Below are 25,714 nucleotides of genomic sequence, written 5' to 3' on the forward strand. Positions count from 1 at the left end.
GCTACGTACGTCTTCCAATTCAGTTCTATCCCCGAATATTACAGCATTCCTGAAGGCTGACGAGTTCTCATACATCTTTTTATTGCGTTATTGATTCCGAGGGTTGTACGCATTACTGTCACCGAGGATTTCATTTCGAAGGGACCTAAGCTCGTCTTCCGTCCTGAGGAAGTACCGTCAAATAATTTTTCATTCTTCAAACGTGGTCTTCGCGCGAGAAAATTTGTCACGTGAAAAATGTTCACGATCAAATAAAACGCTCGAATGAACCAGGAGAGAATGAAAATATCGAAAACATTTCGCCTCAATGTATACCAATTATGCTACCTGTATCCAATTTGATATTGGTGTTCTACACAAAATCCTCCTCTCAATCATTTGTTACTCGACTTTTGATAAAGATAAAAATTCGAAAATTATCCCACGAAAAATATTTTTTATATAAAAATATTTTTTATAAAATAAAGATTTGAACGATCGTCGTTGAAAGTAAAGACAAGTTTACTCGGAGCAACGCGATTCGTGCGTGGCCTCGCGGAACCTTATGCATCTCAAGCACAAGCATCAGGAGAAATTCTTTCAATTTTCAGACGTTTAGCGTTTGCAGGCCACGTGCAAGGAGGTATTCGCAGCAGGACGTCTAATTAATCCAGGCTGGCTTTATTAGCGGAGGTCAAGTGCGGTCTATGGTTCACCAAGGCATACAAGACCCTGTCGGATTTATCGTGCCTAATCGGGCGGCCGCAGTCGTGGCCGTAGAGCAATCGTCGCCGCGGCCTCGTCTGTTAAATCCACGTCGTCGATCATGGCGTGACGATGTCTCGCCTTTTCCCTCGTCGTGTCGAGCCCGGCGAATTTTCGTGAGACCGCGGACTATGATTCGTCGGCGGGCCTGAACAGGGTCGTTCGACCGTAAAAATTTCGAGGAGATTCCTGCCGCGACGCTGGAATTTTTCCGCTACCTCTGGAATGTCTACATTTTTCTTTTTTCTTCTTCTTTTCTTCTTTTTTTTTTTCCTTCTTCTTTCGAATAGTTCGCCGGACGTTTTTCGCCGTTGTGCAATTTGAAGCCAACCGACGACAAAGGATTTACGAAATTCCACCAGTTTCATATTACCACACCGGCTCGAACCTGGCTGCCAGCAAGTTATAATTTCCCGCGAAAAATTCGACGAACTTTGAAAAGCCAGCCCTTTCCCGAAGGTGAATTTGTCTTTGTCTGAAGGGACGAGGGGAAAAGAAAACAGAACAAAACGACGATAAATTACAAACGTTGCGCTCTAAACCCGCGAACGTGATTACTCCTCGCGCTCGGCAATGAATCGCGTTATCATAATTGCGATAACCGCGCATCAGCGAAGCGCTTTATAGAAACAAGCCCGGGAACAAGCAGAAAGAATTTCGCCACGGGTTTGTACATTATGAGATTTCGTTGGACAAACACGGCCCTCTCGCGCAGTTTTTGCAACCCTTGCACCGGAATTTTTCGTCCCGCGCTTTTGGTTCCACCTCGTTTCAGCACGATGAATTTTATCGAATGGCTAGTCGAATGGCACGTTAATGACGCGTTTATGATAGCATATTCCAAACGAATTGAATGAATTCCACCGAAAGAATCTCTCGAGTTGTGCGAAATTTCCCCCGAAAAGATTGATTCTTCTTTTTTTTTTTTTTTTGTTTACTCTGCATTCCGAAAGGGATGAATCAAAATGATTTAACGGGTATTCTGTTTTTTAATAGACTTTAACGTTGCTACGTTGGACACTTTTTCCGGAATTTAAAAATTAATAAATTACCGTCGAACAAATTTTCTTATCTCATCGCCTGCATGCACAATAGTTTGCACGATATTTGTTACGCGTTTTGTTGCTATTACACATCTCTACACTTGTTAAAAAATATCAGCCAGGGTATTAATTAAAATTCTTCTACTAGATATTTTTATAAATACAAGGATTCTCTCTAGCTTGATACCTTTGCAAATACTTGTTTTAATGACTAATCATAATCACTTTTGAGGCTCTTTGAGAACGGGCCATGAACATTGTACATTTCATTAACGAGAAATCGGAGAGGATACTTTCGCGAGCTTGTTATCGAAGAATGGCCTAGCGAAGAAAACTTCTCGCGCCGTTTCGCTATCTCGAGAAGCATGATTATTACTGTGCATCGTCAGATTTTGGGAAACAACGTTCCTACTTGCTTTACCTGTCGATATGGATAGAACATAAAAAGTACAGAAAAATTTCTGAAAATATACATTTTTTCTGCTTATTAACCTTCGACTCAAATTGCAATGCAATATTGAAAGTTTCAATCGTTTAGATTTCAAAAGTTCGTTTTAAAACATAGTTCTTCTTTTTTCATTTTGATTATAATTAACAAATTTCGTTACTATATTCCATTTATTTAACATTGTTTATCAGGCGAATGAAAACGTTGTTAAACGACGAATGAAATGTATTCTGCCAGCAATATTATGAATTAATATATTGCAACATACGAAGAATAAGTTCAACTTCCTTGGCTTCCTAGTTTCTGCGCAGTTTGATATGTAAGTTGATGTAAGAATAACCTGTCCTTGAAACTGCACAAGAATACCAGCGAAGCAATTAATTTAATAGCAAGTAATATTCAGGTGGCGATTTTAAAACTGCTTTCCCACGAAAATCGAAAGACGCGATTTACACTTATTCCCGGCCATCCTCCAACATCCAAAAGTTCATTGCAATATCAATAAACTGTCATCTTGCAAAATGAACGAGGCTACGTAGGTAAGAAACCTGTGGGAAAACTCGTGGCAAATCTCCAGTTATACCAAAGATCTTCCAATTCTGAAAAACTCGCGCGCAAGTGCCGGACAATTAGATAAATCGGATTTTTCTAATCCGTAAGCCGTTCGTCATTCTCAAGAACGAACGAGCGCGCAGCTCCGAGTGAGTCTGCTGCCTCCCCTGCCAATAAACTAGAATCTCGACGCTCGGGCGAAACGTGAGGATAAAAATACGCGGAATATCGGCAGAGAACGAGGTGGTAGAAAATCGCACGAGGAACAACTTTACGCACGCAGCTATCTCGTCTTGGCAAATTTTCTTTCGTTTCTTCGTAAGTGTACTCTCGCTCCCGGAACTATTCAAACATGGACTTGCACGTGAAAAATTTCTATGAATATATTTTATACGTGTTTCGTTGCTAATCTCAGCCAATTGGTTACAATGGTCAGGTACGAAAAATGTGTACAGAAATTACAAGATAATTAAGATTGATCAAAAATTGTGGGAAATATAATATAAAAATTATATATACACAATTTCGGTGATATCACAAGAGTGTTTCAATTATCCATTACGTTAATATTCAATTCTTAAAACAGTGGTTCTGTGTGTTGTAGTAATTTTTTATTGAAATATATGTTCGCAATAAATCTTGTAACTTTTACATAATGAATATCCCGAATTCAAACATGATGTAGTTGTAAGTATTAAATATATAGCTACACATTTTTCTTTGCCATTTGATTATTATTTATTCATGGAGCGTAATTTTTTTGAAGCTCAGTAAAATTCTCAATTTTCTTGTATACTTTTTCTTTATACTGTTGTCAATTCTGTCACCGATGTCGAGCTTGATGGAATTAAAAATTATTCTTTTGTTGTACTATTATAATCAATACGAAATTGTTAGCACATGAAAGAAGACATATACTTGACGATTGTACGTTGCAGTAAAAAAAATGCATCACTACTTACATGTTTACAACTTTGTAACAAAGCGTTTGGTATATAATATTTTTATATAACATTTTTTCCTTCTTTTCTCTCGCAGTTTGGCTGTTCAAATTTGATCCTGCATATCAAACTGGTTTCAAATTTCAAAATTTCGAAATGTAAGCTTCAAAGTGTATCGCAGAAGTTCGTAGCTGTTGAAACATCTTCGTGAATCACTCAGTGTGTATCGAGAGAAAAACGCTTCCGATAGTAAAACCGATCAACAACGCTCGGCGAGGCTCGCGAGATATCGCTGGATCTCGACGATGCGCCAGGGAAAATCGAATTCGTGCATCGGTGGAGCGGTCTGAGTACTCGCAAATTTTATTTCGACCAAAATGCACACCGCGAGTATCGTTGATTGGAGGAAACGAGTCTCTCGATATCTTGCTTGTATCTTTAGTTTCTTGACTCGACGGCACGCCGAACGATCGGCGAAGAGCGGAGAGAAAAAGAGAAAGTGGAAGAAGAAGCTAGTTCGGAAGAGTCCGACGAGTGGGTTTCAAAGAACTTTTAAATTGGTCGTTCGAGTTTCCTCTGGTAGAATCTGTTTATCGTAACGGAGCGCCAGAAAAGCAAGGAAGACACTGTCCTCTAAAAATTATCCCCAACGAAATTATCTTATTTACCATTTCGAAAGAATACTGAAGAATACTGAAGTTTCCTCGCTTTCTTTGTGTCGCCGTCTCTGTTTCTCTTCGTTGAACACGCGAACTCGTTTCTTTCAATTTTAAAACTACGTGTGTACATTCGAAACTTGGAAAGTAACTGGTTAATTTTTATTAATATGGTAATAGAAAGATCCACAGTGAGAGGTTCCGACATTTACATTGTATTCAGAGGAAGAGGAAGAAAGTGTAAAAGTTTAAAAAAGATTCGATTTCAAGTTTTGTTCTACTTCAATTACTGAAACGAGGATTCGATTATTCTTGAACAAAAAAAGAAAAACCATGGAAACTTAATGTAGATGTAATCAAAGTTTTAATTAATTAGCAGATAATCCTTTTGTAATCTGTAATTCATTTCAGAAAGCATCGTACGATCATCGTTTCGATTGTCTCTCACTTTAATTTACGACCACGTAATATACTTAATCCTTTGCAGTCGATTGTCTCTTCTAAGAGGACATCGTACTTGAATCTAGCTAACAGGTCTTCCCTTTTTCTCTATAATTGCCGATAATTATAACGATAATAATAATTATAATAATTATAACAATTTCAGAAGAAGAAATTGTCTTGAGGACAGAGGCAGTCGTGAGTCAATTGAATAATTCGAAAATAATTCACATCAACTAGACTTCTTGTCACTTCTTACGAAAAGCTTCAGCAAATGACGGAGGATATTATTTTCATGGAAATTGAATATACATGTCATTAAGCTTTATATATTACACTTGGTTGCCTTAAACTCGCGCGATATTACACGTTGGAAAATTATAAATCAATAGAATATTTCGTGCCGAATACCATTTGAACAGGATGATTATTTCCAATGCTATACCATTTTATCTTCGCAAAGAAAAAAAAAAAAAAAAAAGAAAAAGGAAATTTCCGAGGGAAAAGGGGTAAAGCTAACAACGTGACTTGTAAAGACAAGCTGCGACATCAAATGACCGAACCGATACAGTCACGAGGAGTCTCTACGTGTGATCGCGCCCGTGTTTGCCACGTCGATGGAAATCGTTTCCAGCCCGATAGAAACAATCGTGGATTCACGTCGATCCGTCGTTTGCCGACGTGGCACTGCTTTTGACACTTTCGACTCTTTGAGCCAGCCGAATTGTCGTTCCTTATTTCACGGTAATTTTCTTATTCCGGCGCGACGATTTTTCACAAAGGAAAGTCAATCCCGAACGCTCTCTATTCCCCTCTCCCGCCCCTCCTGTCCCTCCCGATTTTTAATTGCAGCTAAATGCAGTTAGATGTTGGAACGGTCCGGCGAGCAGGAATTTACGAGGCAAGTTGCCTCGTAATTTGGATAACTCGATCAAGCTGTCGTGAAGGAATCGGAGGATTTGTCGAATCGACGGAACAACGGCACAGCCGAGTCTCCGCGGGCATTCGGCAAATTTTGAAGGAAAATACAATTCCCGAGCATTGCTGCGGAAGGAACGCTTTGGCTGGGAAAGCAAAAGGCCGTTGTTTGTCAGAAGCTCCGAGTTCCTCGCATTTCTCGCCCGAAAACGAGCTGCAACTTCCTGGGATCCCGTCAATCTCTGCCGCTGTAGCTACATACATGCACAACCTAGCCAACCTTTTTGCCCGTTTTCGCAAATTCCATTGTAAATCATTGTGCGCAACCAAGCGTTTTTCTTTCGAACCTACTTGAACGTACTTCCCCGCCTCACTCTCGATCAATCACGTTCACCTCTCCGAGTGAAGTTATCGAAGGGGATCATCCTTTGTGGAATATCCTCTTCGCAGAACTTTCCACTGGGTACATGATTTCTCGAAGAGGGCGTCAAGTCCAGCGGAATTGTGTTTCTAAAACCCTCCATTGACTTCTCCTTTGTAGAAACGAATTTTTTTCTTTCGAGGGGAAAGAACCTTTTCGTGACCATTTGCTGGCAGTAAGAATGCATATTTTCTTGTATTTTTGCGAGGAAGACATTATTAACATTTTATATACTTGAGTATTGTTAACTTTTTTAATACATTAAGTACGTGATATTCATTTTAACATTGTTATCATTTGCGTTATAAGTCCCAAACTGAATATATATAAAAATAAACGAAGGACTAGAGTGTTTATCTTTTCTGTATTTTATAGTATATCCTCGGTTCGTTGTCACACTTACTATAAAATAGTAAACGAATAGACAATAAATTAAAGTAGATAAATACTACGCTAGAAGTACGTTGTCAATCAACTGATGGAGAAATAATAATTTCTTTCTAAACTCTTGAGCGCAAACATTAACTTTGTTGTCATTCATATAAACCTCAAACTGAACATATAAAAATAAACGAAGGATTAGAGTATCTATCTTTCCTAGTATCTATTTGACAGTATATTCTCATTATCGCTATAAAATAGTGAATTAATTAAAGCAAGTAAATACTACGAAGTATATCGCCAATCAATCGATAGGGAAATGACAAATGAAAAAAAAAAAAAATAAGCAGCTAAATTAGCTAAATGTCGCGTTAGAACTACGTAGTCGATCGGCCACTTCGCGAAAGAAAGAAATTTCTCATAATCTTACTGGCGTTTCTTGCGAGCCAGCTGCCTCATTCAGACACTCCATTCTGCCCCTCACGATTTTCTCAATCAGTTTCTCAATGACCCGTCGCCCCGTAATTCCAGCAGTTGCGATCTCCGTCGCGACTGGAGAACTCGTCGCGAGACTGCTTTTGATTAACATTTCCATCGGCTGCGGACGATTCGAAACGGCCGCGGAAAGGATTTCCATTTCATTACTCGATGGCTGCCGGCCAGGGTTAATTCGGGATTCCTCGGGATTCCTGGGAATTCGCAGCGAACGAAATCGACTTACTGTCGCAACTTTCTCAGCTGTCGCCGAGAAACGGCGGGAGGGTGGAGAAGAAATCGGGTGGAGCCTTCGGTCGAAATTTATTAGAACTTGTAACGGATACTGGACCCCGGAGGATGCAACTTCCTCACGGCAGGCGTGAACTTAAGCGCATTAAGGAGATTGAGTCACGTCCGCCTGCTTCGAGACGGTGCGCGCTGCGGACCTTAAACAAATAATCCCGACCTGCTATTTATCCTAAGACTGCTTGACAAACGTATCGCGCCGCGATTGCTACCGCGGCAACGAAACAAAACGAAGGATTGTCGTTTGAAGGTTTTCTCGGTAACGCGGTCGGGACAGAATCGAGGAGACGACGTGGGGAGACGAGCGAGGCGAGGTTGCCTCGGCTGAATGATGAATAGACGTTGAACGTACACGGTGTTTCCAAAGTATAGCTCGATCAAACGAGAATGATAGAGCGGATGATGAAAGGTCGCTTTCTCGCCAACTGTACGATAATAACGTTCTGCTTTTTATTATAGTAACGAAGCTTTGAAATTAAGGGTGGGCGCCTGTTGATGAGCGTTCGCGATATGTGAATCGCTTGGCAGCCCACGATCCTAATCAACTGCGTACAAGAGAAAAGATCGAAGAAAGAGAAAAAAATTGCAATCATCTGGACTAGCCTCTGTCATTTGTAAAAGGTGGAATTGATCGAGTTTCATTCCTCAGTTGTTGCAACTTTCACGAAGAAAAAACAGGTGCTTGAAATAATTTTGTCGCTACACTTTCACTTCACTTCGAATGTGATCGGTACACTGAGAATCATTTTTATTTCTTATAATCTTGGAATGTATAAAATTGAACGAAGACTGTTAACAACTGGCACGTAATTCCTACGTTTGAAGGAAAAAACTGTATTACTTAGGAGGCAAGATAAAACGAGCTGTTTGATTAATCCGAGCTTCTGGAACACCTTCTATACGTGTAGTTATTTAGTAAACTGTTGCAGACGAGACGAGTGGCTACGTTTGAAAAGAGGGTCTCGATATCGCTCGTGGATCTAATTCGTTAAAGAGCCAGCGAGCTGTCGGATCTTTTTAGCTTTACCGACTTCGCAGAGTTCCCCAAGGAAACGGCTGATGTTCAACGCACGATTTAAGAGACTAACAAACGAGACGCGGCGAATTCTAGCGAACACGCTCCTGAAAGAGCGTTTCTTCTTTCTAAAATCTTAGACTCTGCGATTTCGCGACCCCGCCGATTTCGATTGACCAAGCGGCGGAAAGAGCCGTTTTAAATTGCATCGGATGTTCCAGAAACGATAAAGAGTCCGTTAATTACAGACTAATGAACAGTGTAACAAGCGAACGCCCGGCGCTCTCTCAACTTTATTTACACTCGTTCAGAAGTTGATAATTAAGGGACTTTACGCTGTTAACGAATCGCCAGAGCCAGTTCGCTGCCCTTACATCCGGGAACACTTTAATCGGGGCTCGCCACCGCTTTCAAGTTTCCAGTCCAACTTTCCTCCTCGTCGAGCTACGCGTTATATCCACTTTGCCCATTCGATCTTCGGCCGCAGATCTCTCGCCAGAGTAGGGACATCCAGTAAACAGCAGGAGTTCCGCTTTTTCCACTCAGCGTGGAACCTGCTCGTTCTTCGGAGACAGACCGCCCTGGTAATTCCATTTAGACCGGAGACCTTCGCTTTTTGCCAACGCCGTAATACCATCAGCGTCTTCTTGTTTCGCCATTTGCCAAGTTGGCCATCCTCCTCCTTCGCTGGCGATTCCATTCCTGCTGGACCACAGCGTCCACCAGACCGCGGCTAAATTCCAGATTCGCCGAGAGGCGCCATCTGAATGGCGACTCTGGTCTTTTTGTTCCCCCCCGCCGCAGACAGCCAGAATTCTTGCCGAGTGTAATATTAGGCGCGGATGAAGAAAGGAAGGGATTCTCGGTCATTTCGCAGCACCAGTCGCCGGTAATCCGTTACTGAACGGGAAAGTCTCACAATTTCGCGTCTTCGAGGATGTCTGAAGGGTCGCTGAGGAGGAAAGAGTGAGGGTGGAGGGTGGAGGTGAGAAAGAAACAGAAATGAATCTTCCTTAAGGCTTCGCCGCCATTTTTCACCGGCCGTGAATTCAACCACCGGCGCTGATTTCACGTTGGAACCGCTATTACGAAACGGTCGACGATTCAGCGACCACCGTTTCGAGCGTTCGTCGTCGAATTTCCATGGTTACAGTGACAAATGAACAGAGACAAATACTCTTTCTAAGGGTTGACAGAGAACGGCCGAGGAAGAAACGGTGCAAGAAGGCTGGCGCTTCGATCTTTCTAACGCGATTAGCTCGCCTTTACCGAACCGGAGAGGGAAAAAGCGGACGGAAACGAGCGAAAGCCGGCGTTTCTCGTTCCTCGGCTTCCGTGGCCTGACTGCGCCTCCGTTTGGTCGCTCTCGCCGCTTAATCTCGTTTCGTTCTTTGCCATTTTATTAAGCATTAGCAATCGAGAGCGCATTCGAGAGAGGTCCAAGGCCTTTCTGACGATGAAAGCAGTAGTAATAACTCTTGTCGCGCAAAGTTCAGGGAATATCAAACTTTCGAACGAGTCCTACGAGATCGTTGCAAAATTGAAAGATTTCTCCCGATCCGGATGCCGGTGAACGCTGATGGATTAAGATTACTGAGAATTTTTGATCTCGGTTCAACTGACTTCGAAAAATTTAATAATTTTTCAATGGAAAAGGAAATTTCGCAACCTCACGATTCGCTTGAAACGTATTTAAGACGACAACTTGGTAGCTTCTGTGGAAAACTTCAATGGAAAAGAGGAAACTTATGAGATCATCGTTCATATCGACGATCACGAGTATGTCAAGTTCAATCTAATGATATAGATTCTTTCAATGTTTATAATGTACAGTATATCAGTGTCATCTGACTTTTTTTGTACATAAATTTTTTTGTTTACTATAGTTTAATTATTGGATGTTTTATTGCGTGAATAAATCAGACGAACGGTTGTCTAACTATAAAAAAACAACTTCGTGCACTAAATAGATTGTGAAAAGTAAGAAAAAAAGAAGAATGTCCATTTTCTGCAATTTTATATTTTACATGTTCTATTAAATTGCTATGATTATAATATTCAGAATTTCTTCACAAAACGATGTTGAAAATTTGATATATTGGTTACAAATAGGAAATGTCCCATTTATTTACTAGCAAGTATTATATTTTAATTTTTTTACCTGAATATCGGTAAGGTGGTTTTATGTCATTTCAAAATTCACGCTCCTGCTAGCCACCGCGAGGCTTATATATATCACATAAATGGCCGAATACAATTTTCATTTGTCTAATAAATATATGAACGTTCAATAAATAAATGATGCAATAATATTCTAATCAATAATATCGCTGAATGTAGTTGATATATCAGTATCAAGTTTGCAAAGTGAACGTACTATCACTCGCCCGTTTCTTTTTTTCTTTTTTTTTTTATCAAAATTATCAGTACCTTCATTTCAAATTTTTACTAGCTTACATATTAATCATTGAAAGGAATAATTTTATGAATAATTTTCTGATTATGAATTGAAGTCGTCCAATAATAATAGCGACACAGGCAGCGATGCACCAGTACAGTTCAAACGAAAGAACATAAGAAATAATAAAGAACGATGAAGAGTCGAGTAACAGAATTCTACCGATAATAGAGACGAATCTCTCAGCCATAGATTTCCTTAAATTGCATACGACGTTCTAACCGAACGTCTCACCCTACGATCGCCTATGGTCGCGAAAGTGTTAGATCCACGACGCAGAACGCGTCGTCCTTTTGTACCTTACGTAGTATACCGATGGCGTGGTGCGGCCGCTAAATGGCACGCGGGCCGGATTTTACACGAGAGAGACTCGGCCGTATCGCGGCAACTTAATGCCGACTTCAGTCAACATGCGCGGCTTAGCCCGATAAGCTTAGCCCCTTGATTCCGCGTCGTGCCGGCATCCTGTTCCCTGTCACCCGATTTCATCTACGTACCTCTGCTCCTCCTGTTACACTCTCTTCCAGTCGTACCAACTTCGCTCGTACCGTACGTTCTTCGAGCAACGAACGAACTCCTTTTCCGCCTGTAGTGAATGCTCCGCGTTCGTGACTCGCGTGCGCGTAATGACTCCCTCCCTCCACGCCCGTCACGACACGGGCTCCCTTTGAACCGAAGCGATAACTTTGGTTACAACGCGACTTTTTCCCTTCCTCTCGATGCCTGCTCGAAGAAACTTGCAACAAGTTCTATAGTGAACCGACACGCTCCGGCGAAATGCTTCAACGATTGAGGATTGGCTGTCTTCGTTCGCAAGAGCGGGAGGAACTCGAGTTTGGAGCGTCGCCGAATTATTAAAATCGTTCGGATTTAAACAACGATGGACTCGTGTGTTACAACGTCGTTAATTATGTATAATTAAATTGAATAGCTCGCTCATCTGTATTCGTCGCTTTTAGACTATATATATATATGGGATTCATACATTCAACGTTTCAATGATAATCTCATCAACTATGTGGAATCAAATTAAATAGCTTCCTCATCTGTATTCGTCACATCTCCCGATAATTGTTCCGACGAAACTGGCAGGTGCCCTTGCGAGCGTGAACGTACATCGAGTCGGAAAATTAATCGAGTACGGAAAATTAATCGAGAGGTATTGTCGGTAAATTTTATAAAATTAACGTTTCATAGACTCCCTCGTGACTTCTCGCGTCTGTCAAATCAACGAGCTGATCAATTACTGTGTCTACGAGGAGTTAAATCGGCGGTTTCAGAGCTGTTTCGTTGTACAGGGTGGTCGCAAGGGCGCCAGCAGGCTTGAATCGCCATAAACGTGAAGAAAATGTTCAAGAGATAAAGTGAAATTACTCGTTAGCTGTTAGGTTTAGGGCTAATAAAGGTCAAAACTTTTTTACTCGGAATTCGATATTCTTTCATACTTTGACATAAAAAATATAGTATTCCATTTAAAAAAACAAAGTTGACCTTCAAATCTCCGAAACGTCACCACCTATAAAAAAAACATAAATGCACTACACAGTGTACTTTTGAACCATGCAACCTTTCTATTCAAAATTTTTTTGTGCAACGCATAGTTTGGAAGTTACAGGAGATGCACAAATTCCGTGGACCACCCTGTGTGTATATATATATCATCCATACATTCAACGTTTCAATGATAATCTCATCAATTATGAATTAAATTCCACGTAATTGTAATTCACATAACTGTATTCGTCACATCTCTCGATAATTGTTCCGACGAAACTGGCAGGTGTCCTCGCGAGCGTGAACGTATATACCGACTCGGAAAATTAATCGAGAGGTATTGTCGGTAAATTTTATAAAATTAACGCAACACGCGACGTCTCGCGATTGTCGAATCAACGAGCTGAAATCAATTACTGTATCTACGAGGAGATAAATCGGCGGCTTCGGTGCTGTTTCGTTGTATATTCCTCCGGGGGAGGAAAACGGTGGAAAGAAGTTACGAAATTTAAGCGAAAGCAACTCGACACCTAGGAGCCGCGTTGTTAAGAGAACAAGAGGGAAGATCCGCCCGGTAGACGGTTAACGAGGGAAACACGAAACTTTTTTCCCCGCCATTAGTCCTCGAAGGTTATTAACATCGCGTGGCCGGGGGAATCCGGGGGCCGAGTCATCGCATTTCGCCACCGCAAACAACAGGTAGCCTCGCGAGGCTCGATTGCGCGTGTTATTAACGGCCCGTTGGCTTTCGGAGTCGCCGGTGCCGCTCGATTCCGAAAATTCGCCCCGTTAAAAAGTTCGCGTTCCAGTCACGAGCTCGCGAGGCTTAATTAAACCGGCTCGTACACACGCCCGCCCGACCGACAGAGCCTTCCAATTAGCGAGAAACAACGTGATCAATGGGAACGATAAAGCTTCGCTTCGGCTTCCCCGAAACGTCGACGAAAATTTCGTGTTTCCGCCCCGGCGACTTCGATCGCGTCTCGCGAGTCGCGAGTAGTCGAATTCGTGGCGCCGCGATGCAACTCCCGTATTTTCGGAGAGAGAAAGAAAACAGAGACAAAGAGGAGCGTGAGAGACACGAGTGGGGCGAAAGAGGTGGAAAGAAACGCGACAAAATGGTAGAAAAGTCAGCAACACCGCGAAGCAAAGTGTCGGCGGATAGAATTGCAATCTTGCACGGCGGCGTTTCGTGCAGGCCGACATAAGCGAGTTTCTAGGGGTTTCGAGGGGTGACGAGGGTGGGTCTCGCCGATGCATAAAAGGCGAGGCCACCCCCTAACGTGTGACCAGGATAAACCGAGAGAATGCCGCGTGCGGGGAAAATCTTGCCTTTTAGCGTACACCGTGTCTGCCGCTATCTGATTTTAAAGGAGTCAGCAGTCTCGCGGGTATTTCATAATTGGTCCCAGTTATTATTCGTGAAACGTTTCACGTACCGCAAGCTGCGCGCTAGGAAATCCACTTGTAACAAGTAAGAGCGAACATTACCGTCGATATTTTACACTGTTAGTGACTTTGTGAATGAAAATTACACTACGACAATCGAAGTTTGTATTTTTCAATACGGGTGAGAAAATTAGAGTACTTTTGTCATCAAAGATTGTAGAAAGTTGAAAAGATTCATTCCTAAAAATGTTAAAACATTTTTCTTGTCGTTCGATCTATCACAGAAAGATTGAAATTCTACAACTCCTTAAATAAACTTGTCGTGCGATTTTTCTTTTGCGAAGGAACTTTAAAATTTGATATCAGAGTTTACGTTAGAGTTTTAAACGACGAAACGGGATTTCCAGAATTTTTGTTGTTTAACCTTAATGTATAAAGTTTGATAAAATAACGGGAAACAATTCTACGGCAAGTTTTAAAGAATCGTAGAGGGGAAACTTCAATCTCCAAGACCACGATAAATTTAATCGCAAATAACATTTTTCAGTGTTTTCACGTGCATTTTAATTTTTTTACCATTTCTTGAAAGAAAAGAACACGTTTTCATTTAATTTAAAGTAGTCGAAATGGAAGTTTTACGCTTTAAAATAAGACCTAATGTATAATTTCTTTTTCTCATGTTATTTAAATTATCGATAATTTTTCATTTAAATTAATTGCGGTGCAAAATTATCTCAACGAAAACAATTTATATCTGTCAGAATGATGATGATAACAGACATTCCACAAAATACTTTTGTAAAATGTTTTTATTCTGTTTGTATTCTCCGTGCAAACACTCAATAAAATATTATTAATGTCCCAAAAATCCATATGTGTGCTCGTCACTGTATAATTCGTAATACAGTTTGTGTATTTTGATCGATTAAATTCCAATTTGAATATTTTCCTTTTTCGTTACTTTTTGGGATTTAATCACTTTCGTTTAATATAGTAACCCAATATTTACCCAAATTAGTGTCTGAATGTCTTGCAAATATGTTAAGTGTATAACATTGTAACATAGTATTTGTTTCAGTATATAAAATACAGAGAGTTATAAAAATAGGATTTTAGAATCAGCAAGCTCGTAGTTTTTGCAGAAAATTGTTCCGCCATTACCAAAAGAAGAAAAAAAATGTTCGACGTTTTTCGTCGATTTTAATATAAAATCGTCACTCGCGAATCATCATCAATCAACATACTTGATCAAATATATGCACGACGTGCCGCGTAATTTATCGGCGATGAATAAACCAAAACTTTTCAATTATACCTAGAAATCTGTAAATTCGATTAAAACATCGTCTCGTGTTAATTGAAAAATCAGGAGGATTTACAACCGCGTCGGAAGCGCGATAAATTCCAGAACTCTTAATGTCTCGAGTCGTGTTATCGCGTTGTACGTATCGCGTTGTACGTATCACGTTGATATACACTCGAGGCGCGAGTGGAATCGGTCGTCGCGTAACAGACAGCTACACGTCACGACCGCGATAATAAGCAGGAGAGCTTCGAGGACGAACGGGTGGCTTAGGATCTCGAGGATTTACAACGCAACCCCGTTAACCTCGAGCACACGTAGCGATCGTGGAGAACAAACTCGAGTCGAATCCGATAAATTTGAATCTCCGATTCACACTATCTGCCGGTGACTCGTCGTTTCCCGACCGAATCGAACAACGAGTCCGCCTGGCTGGAAGTAATTAAGTGCTCGCGCGGTATTCAACGTTCGATAAGCGAACGAATTACACGGTCAAGTAACAACGGACAACGTTGTCCGACCGTACGACAAACGGCCGGCTAGAAATCATCGGGAGAATGACGAGAGGGAATTTCTCTGTCTTTCTTCGCCCGTGAATCCCCTCGTTACGACCGATTTAATCCCGCGTCTGGAAGACGGAACACGAGCTCGTAATCTGTCATCTGCAACGACCCGTCCGACCCCTAACAACCAGTTTCGAGGAAATAATTAACTCTTGTATTACCCGCTCCTGTTTGCTCGAGTACAACCGAGCAAATTGTGTTTTAAACATTAACCAACCGAATCACGACTCACTAGCAGCTGTGTATCTTTGCGCTATCCGCGTTATTCCACCTCCCCCCCCCCCCTTCCCAACTATTTTATTCTCTCTTATAAAATCCGACTTAATTTTCCGTTTTTCATCGAGTATCGTAGAAATTCATCGCGCGCGAAGAAGAAGAAGAAGAAGAAGAAGAAGAAGAAGAAGAAGAAGAAGAAGTTCCACGACGAGATGAGAAACGAGATAAAAGAGGAAGTGGAGTCTTACCTTGCACTTGGGATATTGCTCGGCGGGCGTCGGTCTCTTCCACCCCAACAGGGGTGGGATGCAAACGAGAGCGGAGAGAAGCCAGACGAGCGTGATCATCAGCGCCGCCCTGGCCGGTGTTCTCTTCTTCAAATAATCCACCGCCTGCGTGATGCTCCAGAACCTGTCCAAGCTTATCAGGCACAAGTTCATGATACTGGCGGTGCACAGCAACACGTCCATCGCCGAGTAAATGTCGCACCACCAGTAGCCGAATATCCAGTAGCCCATGATCTCGTTGGCCAGCGAGAAAGGCATGATCACCAGGCCCAGAAAGAAATCGGCCACGGCCAGGCTAGCGATGAACCAGTTCTGTATGTTCTTCAGCGCCTTCTCCGTGGCGATGGCGATGATCACCAGCATGTTACCCACGACGATCACGATCATCAACAGTGTCGCCAGGACGGACGCCAGAATAATGTGCGGCAGCGTGTACCCGGACGGGTACAGGCTCTCCCCGAACACGATGTACGACGTTTCGTTGCAGCGGGTGCCGTTGCACGGGAACAGGAAACTCTCGTTGAAAGAGTCGTTGAACGATCCACCGAGATCCTCCATTATACCGCCCAGGCCGAACAGCAGTTCCAGCTCTCTGAGTCCTTCCACGTCTTCGCGATCGGTGGTGGTGACGTCGAGGCCGGTGCTGGTACCGTCGAAGCCGACGGAGGTGGTGTTCACCTCGCTGGTATTGGCGAGCTCCGCTTCGTCGAACGACGAAGGTTCGCCGACGAAGAACGGCAGTCTGCCCACCTCGGACACAATGTCCCCGGCACCGAATCTATCGCAGGCACAGCCGTCACCGGTCCTACCGATCGTTTCCACCTGTCGAACGTTCGTGTCGTTCGCGTCGCGTTCAATTTCGTTAGAGGTGGTTCGCTGTTGTTCGACGCTGTTTGGTCCTTGTTGGTCGAGTTCTTCTTGGTCGGCGATTTGGGCGGTTCGTGAACGATCGTCGCGGGTGGTCGTGGTCGTGGTCGCGGTCGCTGCGGCAATCAGCCGGCGCAGTTGCTGCTCGTCGTCGTCGTTGCTGAGAGTCGTCGTCGCACTGTCAATCGAGCGGGCCTCGTTAGTGGAAGACGCAGAGCCACCGGTTGGTCGAGACCACGTCATGTTCTCGTCGAAGACGCTGGTGGACGCCGTAGTCGGACTACCGGCGACGTCGATGGTCATAATGCTGCCGAAGAGCGGCATCACTCGCACCCTCGCCGTCGACTGTTGATGCTATCTCGACAAAGTCGAGGCGGACGTGGTGGCCGCGCGCGAGTAGCAGCGTGCACCGGGTGCAAGCTCGAGTAGCAGCAGCAGCAGGATGGTAGTGGTCTCGTCGCATCTCGAGGCCAGGGGCGTCATGCCCGTTTCAGGATGATGTCATCGTCATTAAACGGACAACGGGCGTGTGGCCTGTTCAGCCTTGTTGACGATCGGCCGCTACGCTTCCCTTATTCCCTTTGGTCGATCTCTCTTTTCGTTCGAACAGAGAGCGAGGAACGGTCAAACACAGATAGACAGATACAGAGGGAGAGAAAGAGAGAGAGAGAGAGAGAGAGAGAGAGAGAAAGCGAGACAATGAGAGAGAAGAAAGGACTGGAACTGCTACTTCCTCGTCTACTCGATATAGAGAGTCCTTTCTGTACTTAACTGTTATTATTCGCGGGAAACTTGGATAGTACCGGACAGTACCGTTCCTTCGTAAACAACGCGACGTATATCTTTTGTACGTAGTTTTCACCCTCCGATGAAAAATCGCAGAAAGATCGTTCGTTCGTTCCTTCGTTGGACCAAAGTTTCTCGGAATTTGATTTTTCAACGATCCTCCCTTGACGATTGCTTACGTACCACCTTCCTGTTGGCCGTTGTCGCGGTGGTAGGTCGGCCGTTGATTTATTGCTTGCGTGAGTTGCGACTCCCTCTTCGTATTCCCGGTATTCCGGTCGGTCTCACGATGACGGACTTAATACGGAAAGAGCGTACAGAGAGATTTATGGATAGTTCGTTGGCTGGCTGGATTAAGGAGATAAAGGCGGATAGGAGAAAAGAAGGAGACAGCTAGAGACAGGAGAAAGAGAAAATAAGAGAGAGAGAGAGAGAGAGAGAGAGAGAGATGATGGAAAGAGAAAGGCAGCCGAGATGGAAAAGAAGGAAGAAACAGAGAGATTGAGAATGGGCGTGAAAAATTGGTCCCTCTTTTCTTTTTTTTTTTTTTTTTTCTATCTTCCTCTTAGATTAAACCGATTCGACCCGCTCAGACCTTCGAATTAAGCGAACAACGGCCTCCGATCGGCGCGACACGGATCGGCTCGACGACGATTCGCGAAAAAAAAAAAAAAACGAACGACGATTCGTCGAATCTCCGTGCTATCGAGCTGTCGACGAGAGGAAAATTGACACCGAGGACGATAGTGACGATCGTGTAGCGTGACACGATGCCCGAGCTTTTCCCTCCACCCCGCAGCATCCGCTGTACACCGTACGCTCGGCTCGTACGTTTGCTTACTCCCGAGTCCGAACGACTCGCCCTCAAGCTAATTAATTACCGCGCCACGGCTAAAAAGGCTAAGCGCTGGATATATTATACCCGTACTGCTCCGACTTGCGACTTCAGCGAATTGTTTACGATTAAAACTCGTAAATTTACTGTTCGTCCTGTTCAGTTAACCGGAACGAAAACACAGAAAATCGAACGCTGCCCACCGCGCGGGCACGAGAAAAAACGAAAGAGAAAAGACGAAATGAGAAAGAAAGTAACAGACGGACAAACGGAGATTACAAACTTTGTTTGAACTCTACGCACGCACAGGCACGCGCGGCGACGTGATCGCGGAATCGCGACGATTTAAATCCGTATAGGTTCTATGCATACACACTTACACACGTAGACGCGTTTCTACTTGTTCGGAGATTCTCTAGAACTGCTAGGCTCGATCTGCTTATTACGAACGTCGTTGAATGGAGGCTGGTCCTTGAATCGTATAGCGTAACGGACTTATCCTGCGTTTTATTCTATCCTTATCGTTACAATCCTAGCACGTAGATCGTTGGAAGAGGAGAATGGGAAGGAGGAGGACCCGGAGAACGTGGAACGAGCGAGAGCGAGAGTTCGCGAAAGGAATTGGAGAATCGGAGAACTCGCGGATCGTAGGACTCGATCCCTCGATCAGTGTCGACGTCCTCGACTCATCTGTACATCTATTTACACGCTCGGTATTCGTCGACACGCAGGAGACACGTCCCTGAACCCTTCACTCTCCCGCCCGTCCTTTAACCCTCTGCCCTTTCACACACGCCAGGATCAACAGGATTCATTCGCGCACACCGGTGTCCTCGAACTCGCGATCGGGGGGTCTCTCTCTCTCTCTCACTCTCTCTCTCTCTCTTTCTCTCGACGTCAGCTGATCACCCAGCGAGCAAAGTTCTCCCGACACACCACGGCAAAAGTTCGCTCGACTGTATTCCCCCTTCGTTCGTCGACACTTCCAGCTTCCAGCCACCGAGCAGACGTCCCTCCGTGTATTTTCGCGAAATCTCCACCAGCAGAGCGAAGATCACCGCCTCCCTCGTCACGCTGCTAGCTCCTCCATCGAGCTTGACGACGTCCGCCACGCGTCATCCTTCGATTCATTTCCCATGAGAAACGCCGCTCGACGATCGCCGATCGTTACCGAGCTCGAACACGAGAAAATTCTCTCGCCTCGTATCGCGCGGAGCAAACTTGTTCTCTCCCCTCTCGTCGGGATCAACCGTCTCGCGTTTCACCTTCGGAACACCCCTCGATGAAGAAGAAGAAGAAGAAGAAGAAGAGCGAGGTAATCTTCGAATTTGTTCGCTTTCGTCTTTCTCTCTCTCTCTCTCCCTCTCTCTCTCTCTCTCTCTCTGCTTCCACTTGTCGCCGCTTCTCTGTTTCCGCTTGGTCCGTCACGAGGTGCACCGTCGCACGCACGAGATCCTCGGGGCGGCTTTCCCTCTCGGAGAGTCACACACGCGGCGAAACACGCGCGGGAAACTCGAGCTCGCTCGACTCCGACCGAGTTCCAAGCTACGGCCCGGTGGAAAACGCGGAGTTACGCGCCCGATGGTGAAACGATCAAGCGACAACACTTGCCTGTCGGAGAGACGACGAAGAGAGGGAGGGAAAAAAAAACTATCTTCTCCTGCTGTTCGACGATAGAGAGAAGAGCGACGAGCTCTGGGATTGTCGATCACGGCATTCGAAAGCTCCTCGGCTAAAGGTCAACAACGGATAAAAGCCAGCGACGAACGTGCAGCACCGTGCGTGGTCGCGTGCGTCGCGTATCCGACAGTATTCGTATTCTAGCTAGCTTCAGGATCAAGCTTCACGATCCTCTTTCTCTCTCCTCGTGGTCCTTGAACGGCCGATGCGTGGTGCGTGCGTGCGTACGTGCGGACACCTCGAGGTTGTCTCGTGGATGTTTGGGAACGCACTGCAGCCGCGAGGGACGAGCCAGGAACTCGGACTCCCTCTCGTGTCGTTCGTTGGATAGAGACTCTCCTCGCAGGATCGAGGCGGGCGTGCGACGAAGAAAGTTCGGGGAGAGGGATGAAGCGAGAAAGAACGAGACCGACTGGTGTGCATGTGCGCGTGTAACTCGCTCTCCACACCGACGACCCGTTCGAACACACCGCGTGTCCGTGAATTCTCCGCACTCCGGCTCTGTGTGTATATGTGGTGCCTGTGCGCGCGTGCCAACTCTATATGTACGTACATACGTACGTGTGTGCGTGTGCCTATGCGTGTGTGTTGTGTGTGTGTGTGTGTGTGCGCGCACAGTATCGTATAGGTGGAGAGGACGCGGCTACGCGCGCGCGCGCGCGCGCCTCTACGTGCACGCGAGAGAGCGAGCGAGAGGGAGAGAGAGAGGTTGGCTGGCTCACTGGAGGCTGACTGGTGGCCCGACCGACCGGCCCGTCCGACGGTACCAGCGTCGAGGCGCCGTCTGACGGAGTCGCGGCTGCTGCGGCGCAAGCGTCGCGACGCCGCCAGCACCCGACCGACGCGGCCCGACAGTCGACTTTGGACCATCGACCGAACGGTCCGCTAGCGAAAAAAATAGCGCCTCTTCTGCTTCTCCACTCCACTCGCTTCCCCTTCGTCGTCTTCTTTCCCGGTGTCACTTTGCTCCGTCGTGTCAACGGTTACACATTTGTCTTTCTTCTCTTTCAATTTTGTCTCGTCGATTTCTTCGCCACGTTTATACTATCGGGCTGTTGTTCGAGCAAGCGAAGAGGCAGAGGCACACGATCGAGCAGATCGACCGATCCAAGGTGGATCAAAGATGACAGAGATCCATGTTCAACAGAGCCAAACGGAAATGCCAACCAGTTGCCAGTTTCTCCGTCGTCAGAGCGGATCGATTCGCCCGAATCTGAGATTAGATCTGATCAATCAAACCATCCGGGTCAGTGGAAGATGCGTTCCCGCCAGCCTTACCGTTCCAATTGCCTGACGGACTACAGCCCGATCGCGTGCTGATCGATCGTCGCTCGCTTCGTTCCGCGGATCGTGACACTGGCAGCAGGATATTTAATATTCCAATTGACTTCGAACTATCCAATTAAACCACTCGCTAATGGGTAGCTTAGAATATAACAAAAGCGAATGTAATTACCGAAACCAGGCCAAGTTCAGTGGAAAACTCGCCCAGCTATTTCAAACATCTCTCTCTCTCTCTCTCTCTCTCTCTCATTCTCTCTCTCTCGCGTCTGACCCATCCGGACCATTCAGCCCGGCCGAATTTGTGTCCAGATTTATCCAAGTAATCCAGCGAGCAGCTGCAAACGTCCACCCTCAACCTCGAGCTTAATATTCGAAATAGCCGTCCCCTCGAGCTACCCTTGCGCCGCTTAATTGTTCACGTTGCTCCCTGGATCGTGAAGTTCACGCGTTGCTTTCCGCCTGCGATAACAAACTCCCCGGGGAGGATCCTTGCTGCTTGCTCGAGAAACGAGAGGCGAAAGAGAGTGGCGGTGGCAGGGAGGTGAGGGTAGTTTGAGCGGCCGAAGCCGCGTCCACCGAAGCCGACGTCCATTTGCCGGGATCGTAAATTAGGCGACCACAACTTGATAGTCGCCTTTAGAACATCGAGCCACCGGATCGGGAATATATTATGTTGCTCTCTCTCTCTCTCTCTCTCTGTCTCTTTCTCTTTCTGACTAGTTGCTTGTTACCAGCCCCAGGGGAATAGATTCACGGACGTGCCTACCACCAAGACGCAAGTAAGACGGGGAGAAAAGCTCGACGATTCAGGGTTTGGATGGCACGATCGCGATACGCGGATAACAGAGACCAGTTGCCCTAGTGAAAATAGTTAATCGATCGATCGGCGTCGTCGTTGATGGCCGTGGACGTCGATGATCGATTCTCTTCCCACTGTCCGATTCGTTCCCGTTTTCCACGGTCGAATCGCGGTTTTAAAGGCGAAGGTCTGCAAAAGAAACGAAAACAAGATGTACCAATGCTCGAGAGTGAGAGTACCGAGGAAAGTTATTTCCACTCCATGTCAGAGAGAACTCGACACAGGCCGTTACTTCAGCCAATTAATTTTAACGCGCGTCCGCACGCGTTGTTTACGCAACGTTCCGTTCTTCCGTGTAAGCGATCCTAGGGTTTATCGATCCCGCGCACGAGAATGTGCAACAATGCAAACAACAATAGAACGTCATTGACCGAGTCGACTGATTTCTTCTCTTCTGGATCTATTAATAAACGCGAACGAGCGCTCTACTCCACTTTCTCTCCCCGCTCTTGACTCTCTCCTCTTTTCCGTTTCATTCGCAACGTAACCGGCCCCTTAAAAACCCAATTCGTTTCGCAGGGAGGTTGTGAGAGGACGGCGCATGAATTTTCTATGGTTTCGGAAGAGGCTGGGTAGGAACAGTGATAGCAGTTTAGACGACAAAACTCGATGATCGGGTATTCCCTTTTAGAGCCAGTCGCCGAAATGAAGATTTAAGAATGCATAGAATATTTATTGGAAACGCTTGGTTCGGCAGCCGTTGTTTGAGAATTCGTCGCCGGTCGAGGTCGAAAATTTTTTAACGAGCCAATCCTTCGGGCGTTATCCGGAAATCGGCCCGCGTTTAAGGACACTTTGTCCACTGCGCGGTGCCAATAAAAATTTAATTAAACATCTCCCCCCCCCCCTCCTCCCCCACTGTCGTTTCCTATCTCGTTCCAAACTCGCGATATATTTTCGCCACGCTTTATTAAATTTTTATCGAGCTATCCGTTCTCGGATCGAAACTCTCACCCTTACTCACCGTTGTACAAACTGATCGAGATATTTGCACGCGAATATTCCACGCATCGGTCGGTTCGCGTGGCGCGCGATAATCCCTCCAGATGAAATCGTTTCCGGCCGTTTCCTCGAATAAAATCCGGATCAGTTTGATCGAACGTCTAAGGCGAGGGAACGCGTGGTTTAGTCGGAAAGGACGGTGTCGAGTTGAAAAAAACCATTAATTAAAACGGACAGCCGGAGAACGCGTGATAAAGAGGGGGAAGGCGTTGATCTTGTTTCTGCCCGCGTTTCCCATCGGTTTAACGAAAATTGCCATTTTCGTTAATAGGTCTCGCGGAACAAGCGGATTAAATTTCACTTTTTCTCCTTTCATAAATCCCGCTGCTGTTCGCCAGAGCATGTGAACCGAGTATTTACGCGAACGGAGCGTACCAGGCGTGTTACCAGGCGTAATAGGTCGAAATGGCCGAGCGAGAGTGAAGCAGTTCGGAAATTACACGCCGCGACTTCGACAACTCGGTAACCTTACAAGCGAACTTGTCGAAAGGAGCGAGAAACAAACGGTGGCATTACCAACGCAGATCCCTCGTTTAAAGTTGCGACGACGGTTTGAAAGTTCCGATCGTTCGGCGAATCTTCGCGACGCGAGAGGATTGAAACACCCCCTCACCCGCAAGTTTCAAACTCGCAACAACCCCGTTGTCGCGCGTCAGCGTCGCGCGAAAGAAATTACGCGAGAGCAAGTCGGACGGACGATACTCGCCTGGCTACGAGGGCCGAGCGATGGACAAACGTATAATTGAAAGTGGCTCGGAAGCAATTTTCCGACAAAGCGATGAATAATTCAAAATAAGGGCGCGAAGACAGAAAGGGATCCGGCAGTTCCTGTGTAAAATAATTCAATCGGAATATATTACTCGGGCCGTGGCATTAATTCGCGGGGTGAGGGGGAGGAGGGAAAGTAGCGAGAGAAGTCTCCGGGTGGCATTAACTTCGCAACCGACTTTTTCTGCCGGTGAAAAGAACGGGGGGGAGGGAAAGGGGGCGATAATTGACGACACGGCCGCGTCCCCGTCTTTGTTTCTTAATGTCTCCCACCCGAAGGAATCGATCGTTCCCGAGAAGCTGGAGAATCAACTTGTTGCTTATTAAAACCTCCGAACGGTAATTGAACGCGTCGTGACTCGGACAACTTTCGCAGGTATCGAAAAAATTTGTCGGGTTGTTCGCGCGGCAAAGAAAACTGTGTCGCGCAGAGCAAAAGGACAAAGCGGAGAGAATTCTCGAGATCGAAATTTCCAACGGTGGCTATCGCGGCCGGCCTTCGAACGCCCACGACCGCTTCTCTCTCTCTCTCTTTCTCTCTCTTTCTCCCCCAAGTGTATCCATAAGGCAGACGTCCTCGGTTCCTTTGACGGCGTCGCGTCAACGTTGCCATCCCCATCCACCCTCGCGAGTTGCTCTCATTCTCTCCGTCTGTCTCTTTGCCGAAAGTTTGTGGTCGGTAAGTTCGGGATATTGTCGTAACTCCGACGTGCAGGCCTCTCCTCTCTCTCTCTCTCTATTCCCGTGTATAGGACACGTATTGGTGAGCAGTGTGTTCGTGTATCGGCATTGTTCCCGTCCGGAGAACATGCACGGAGAAACTAGTTAGGAACTCCTTCGTTTTGGCCGGCGTCCTTGCGCCGAGATACGGGCCCGCCTCGCGGCCACCATCGGATTCGACCAGTATTGTCTGTCAACGGAGACCAGAGGCGATCATTGCAACTCACCCAGTCCGATATTAGCTACTGTGTATAACCGGAAGCTCCCGGAGAAACATAGAAGGAGATTAGGACTTGGACTCGATCGGGGTAGATTAGATTTCTTCCTAAGTTATTTTGCAGAGAACGAGCGTCGTGTCTTGGTGAATTAGTTGGAACGTTTCTTGCCACAGTGTGGCGATTGAAAATGATATGTAAATAGACAATAGTTCATACGCATATTCGTATGCATAAGTTATTTCGAAATTTCACTGGCCAGTTTAATGGAACCCGATATTATCATAATTGTATAATATGTTAGTATGGTTTGAAGTAAAATGATAGGTGGAAATTGCAAGTGTACATTTCAAGTATAAAGCATAAGACGGCAACTTTGTGTTTGAAATAGACATCTTGTACGTGTATACTCAAATTCAAATTTTACTATTATTCTTTGGTATCCGGTGTATTCAATGTACCTGTTTATGCATTTATAGGAAATTTAAAGATGCAAAAATCTACAGGATATACTAAACGTACGAAATTATAAAAAATATCCAAGATATGCAACATTGAAAGGCTTAATTGTAATGAAAGAAACTTCTTTCGTTATACACATGAAAATATGAATTTGCATAAACACCCACTAACTGTTCGTTATAG

The 25,714-nt window shown here is 45.3% G+C and overlaps 1 protein-coding gene across 1 annotated transcript in view; it reads right to left on the reverse strand.

Annotated features, from left to right (window-relative positions):
* Positions 1-20,960, reverse strand: part of LOC122536553 (alpha-2B adrenergic receptor) — a 172,846-nt gene extending 151,886 nt beyond the window's left edge. Inside the window, exons 1-2 of the mRNA XM_043669007.1 lie at positions 17,890-20,960; positions 16,015-17,514 (exon numbers count right to left, since the gene is read on the reverse strand). Of these exons, the coding sequence (XP_043524942.1) occupies positions 16,015-17,244 (1,230 nt within the window). The 5' untranslated portion in view covers positions 17,245-17,514; positions 17,890-20,960. The remainder of the gene's footprint in view (positions 1-16,014; positions 17,515-17,889) is intronic.
* Between the last annotated feature and the right edge of the window lie 4,754 nt (positions 20,961-25,714).

This window comes from Frieseomelitta varia, unplaced genomic scaffold (assembly GCF_011392965.1).
Source record: "Frieseomelitta varia isolate USP_RPSP 00005682 unplaced genomic scaffold, Fvar_1.2 scaffold_157, whole genome shotgun sequence".
NCBI lineage: Eukaryota > Metazoa > Arthropoda > Insecta > Hymenoptera > Apidae > Frieseomelitta > Frieseomelitta varia.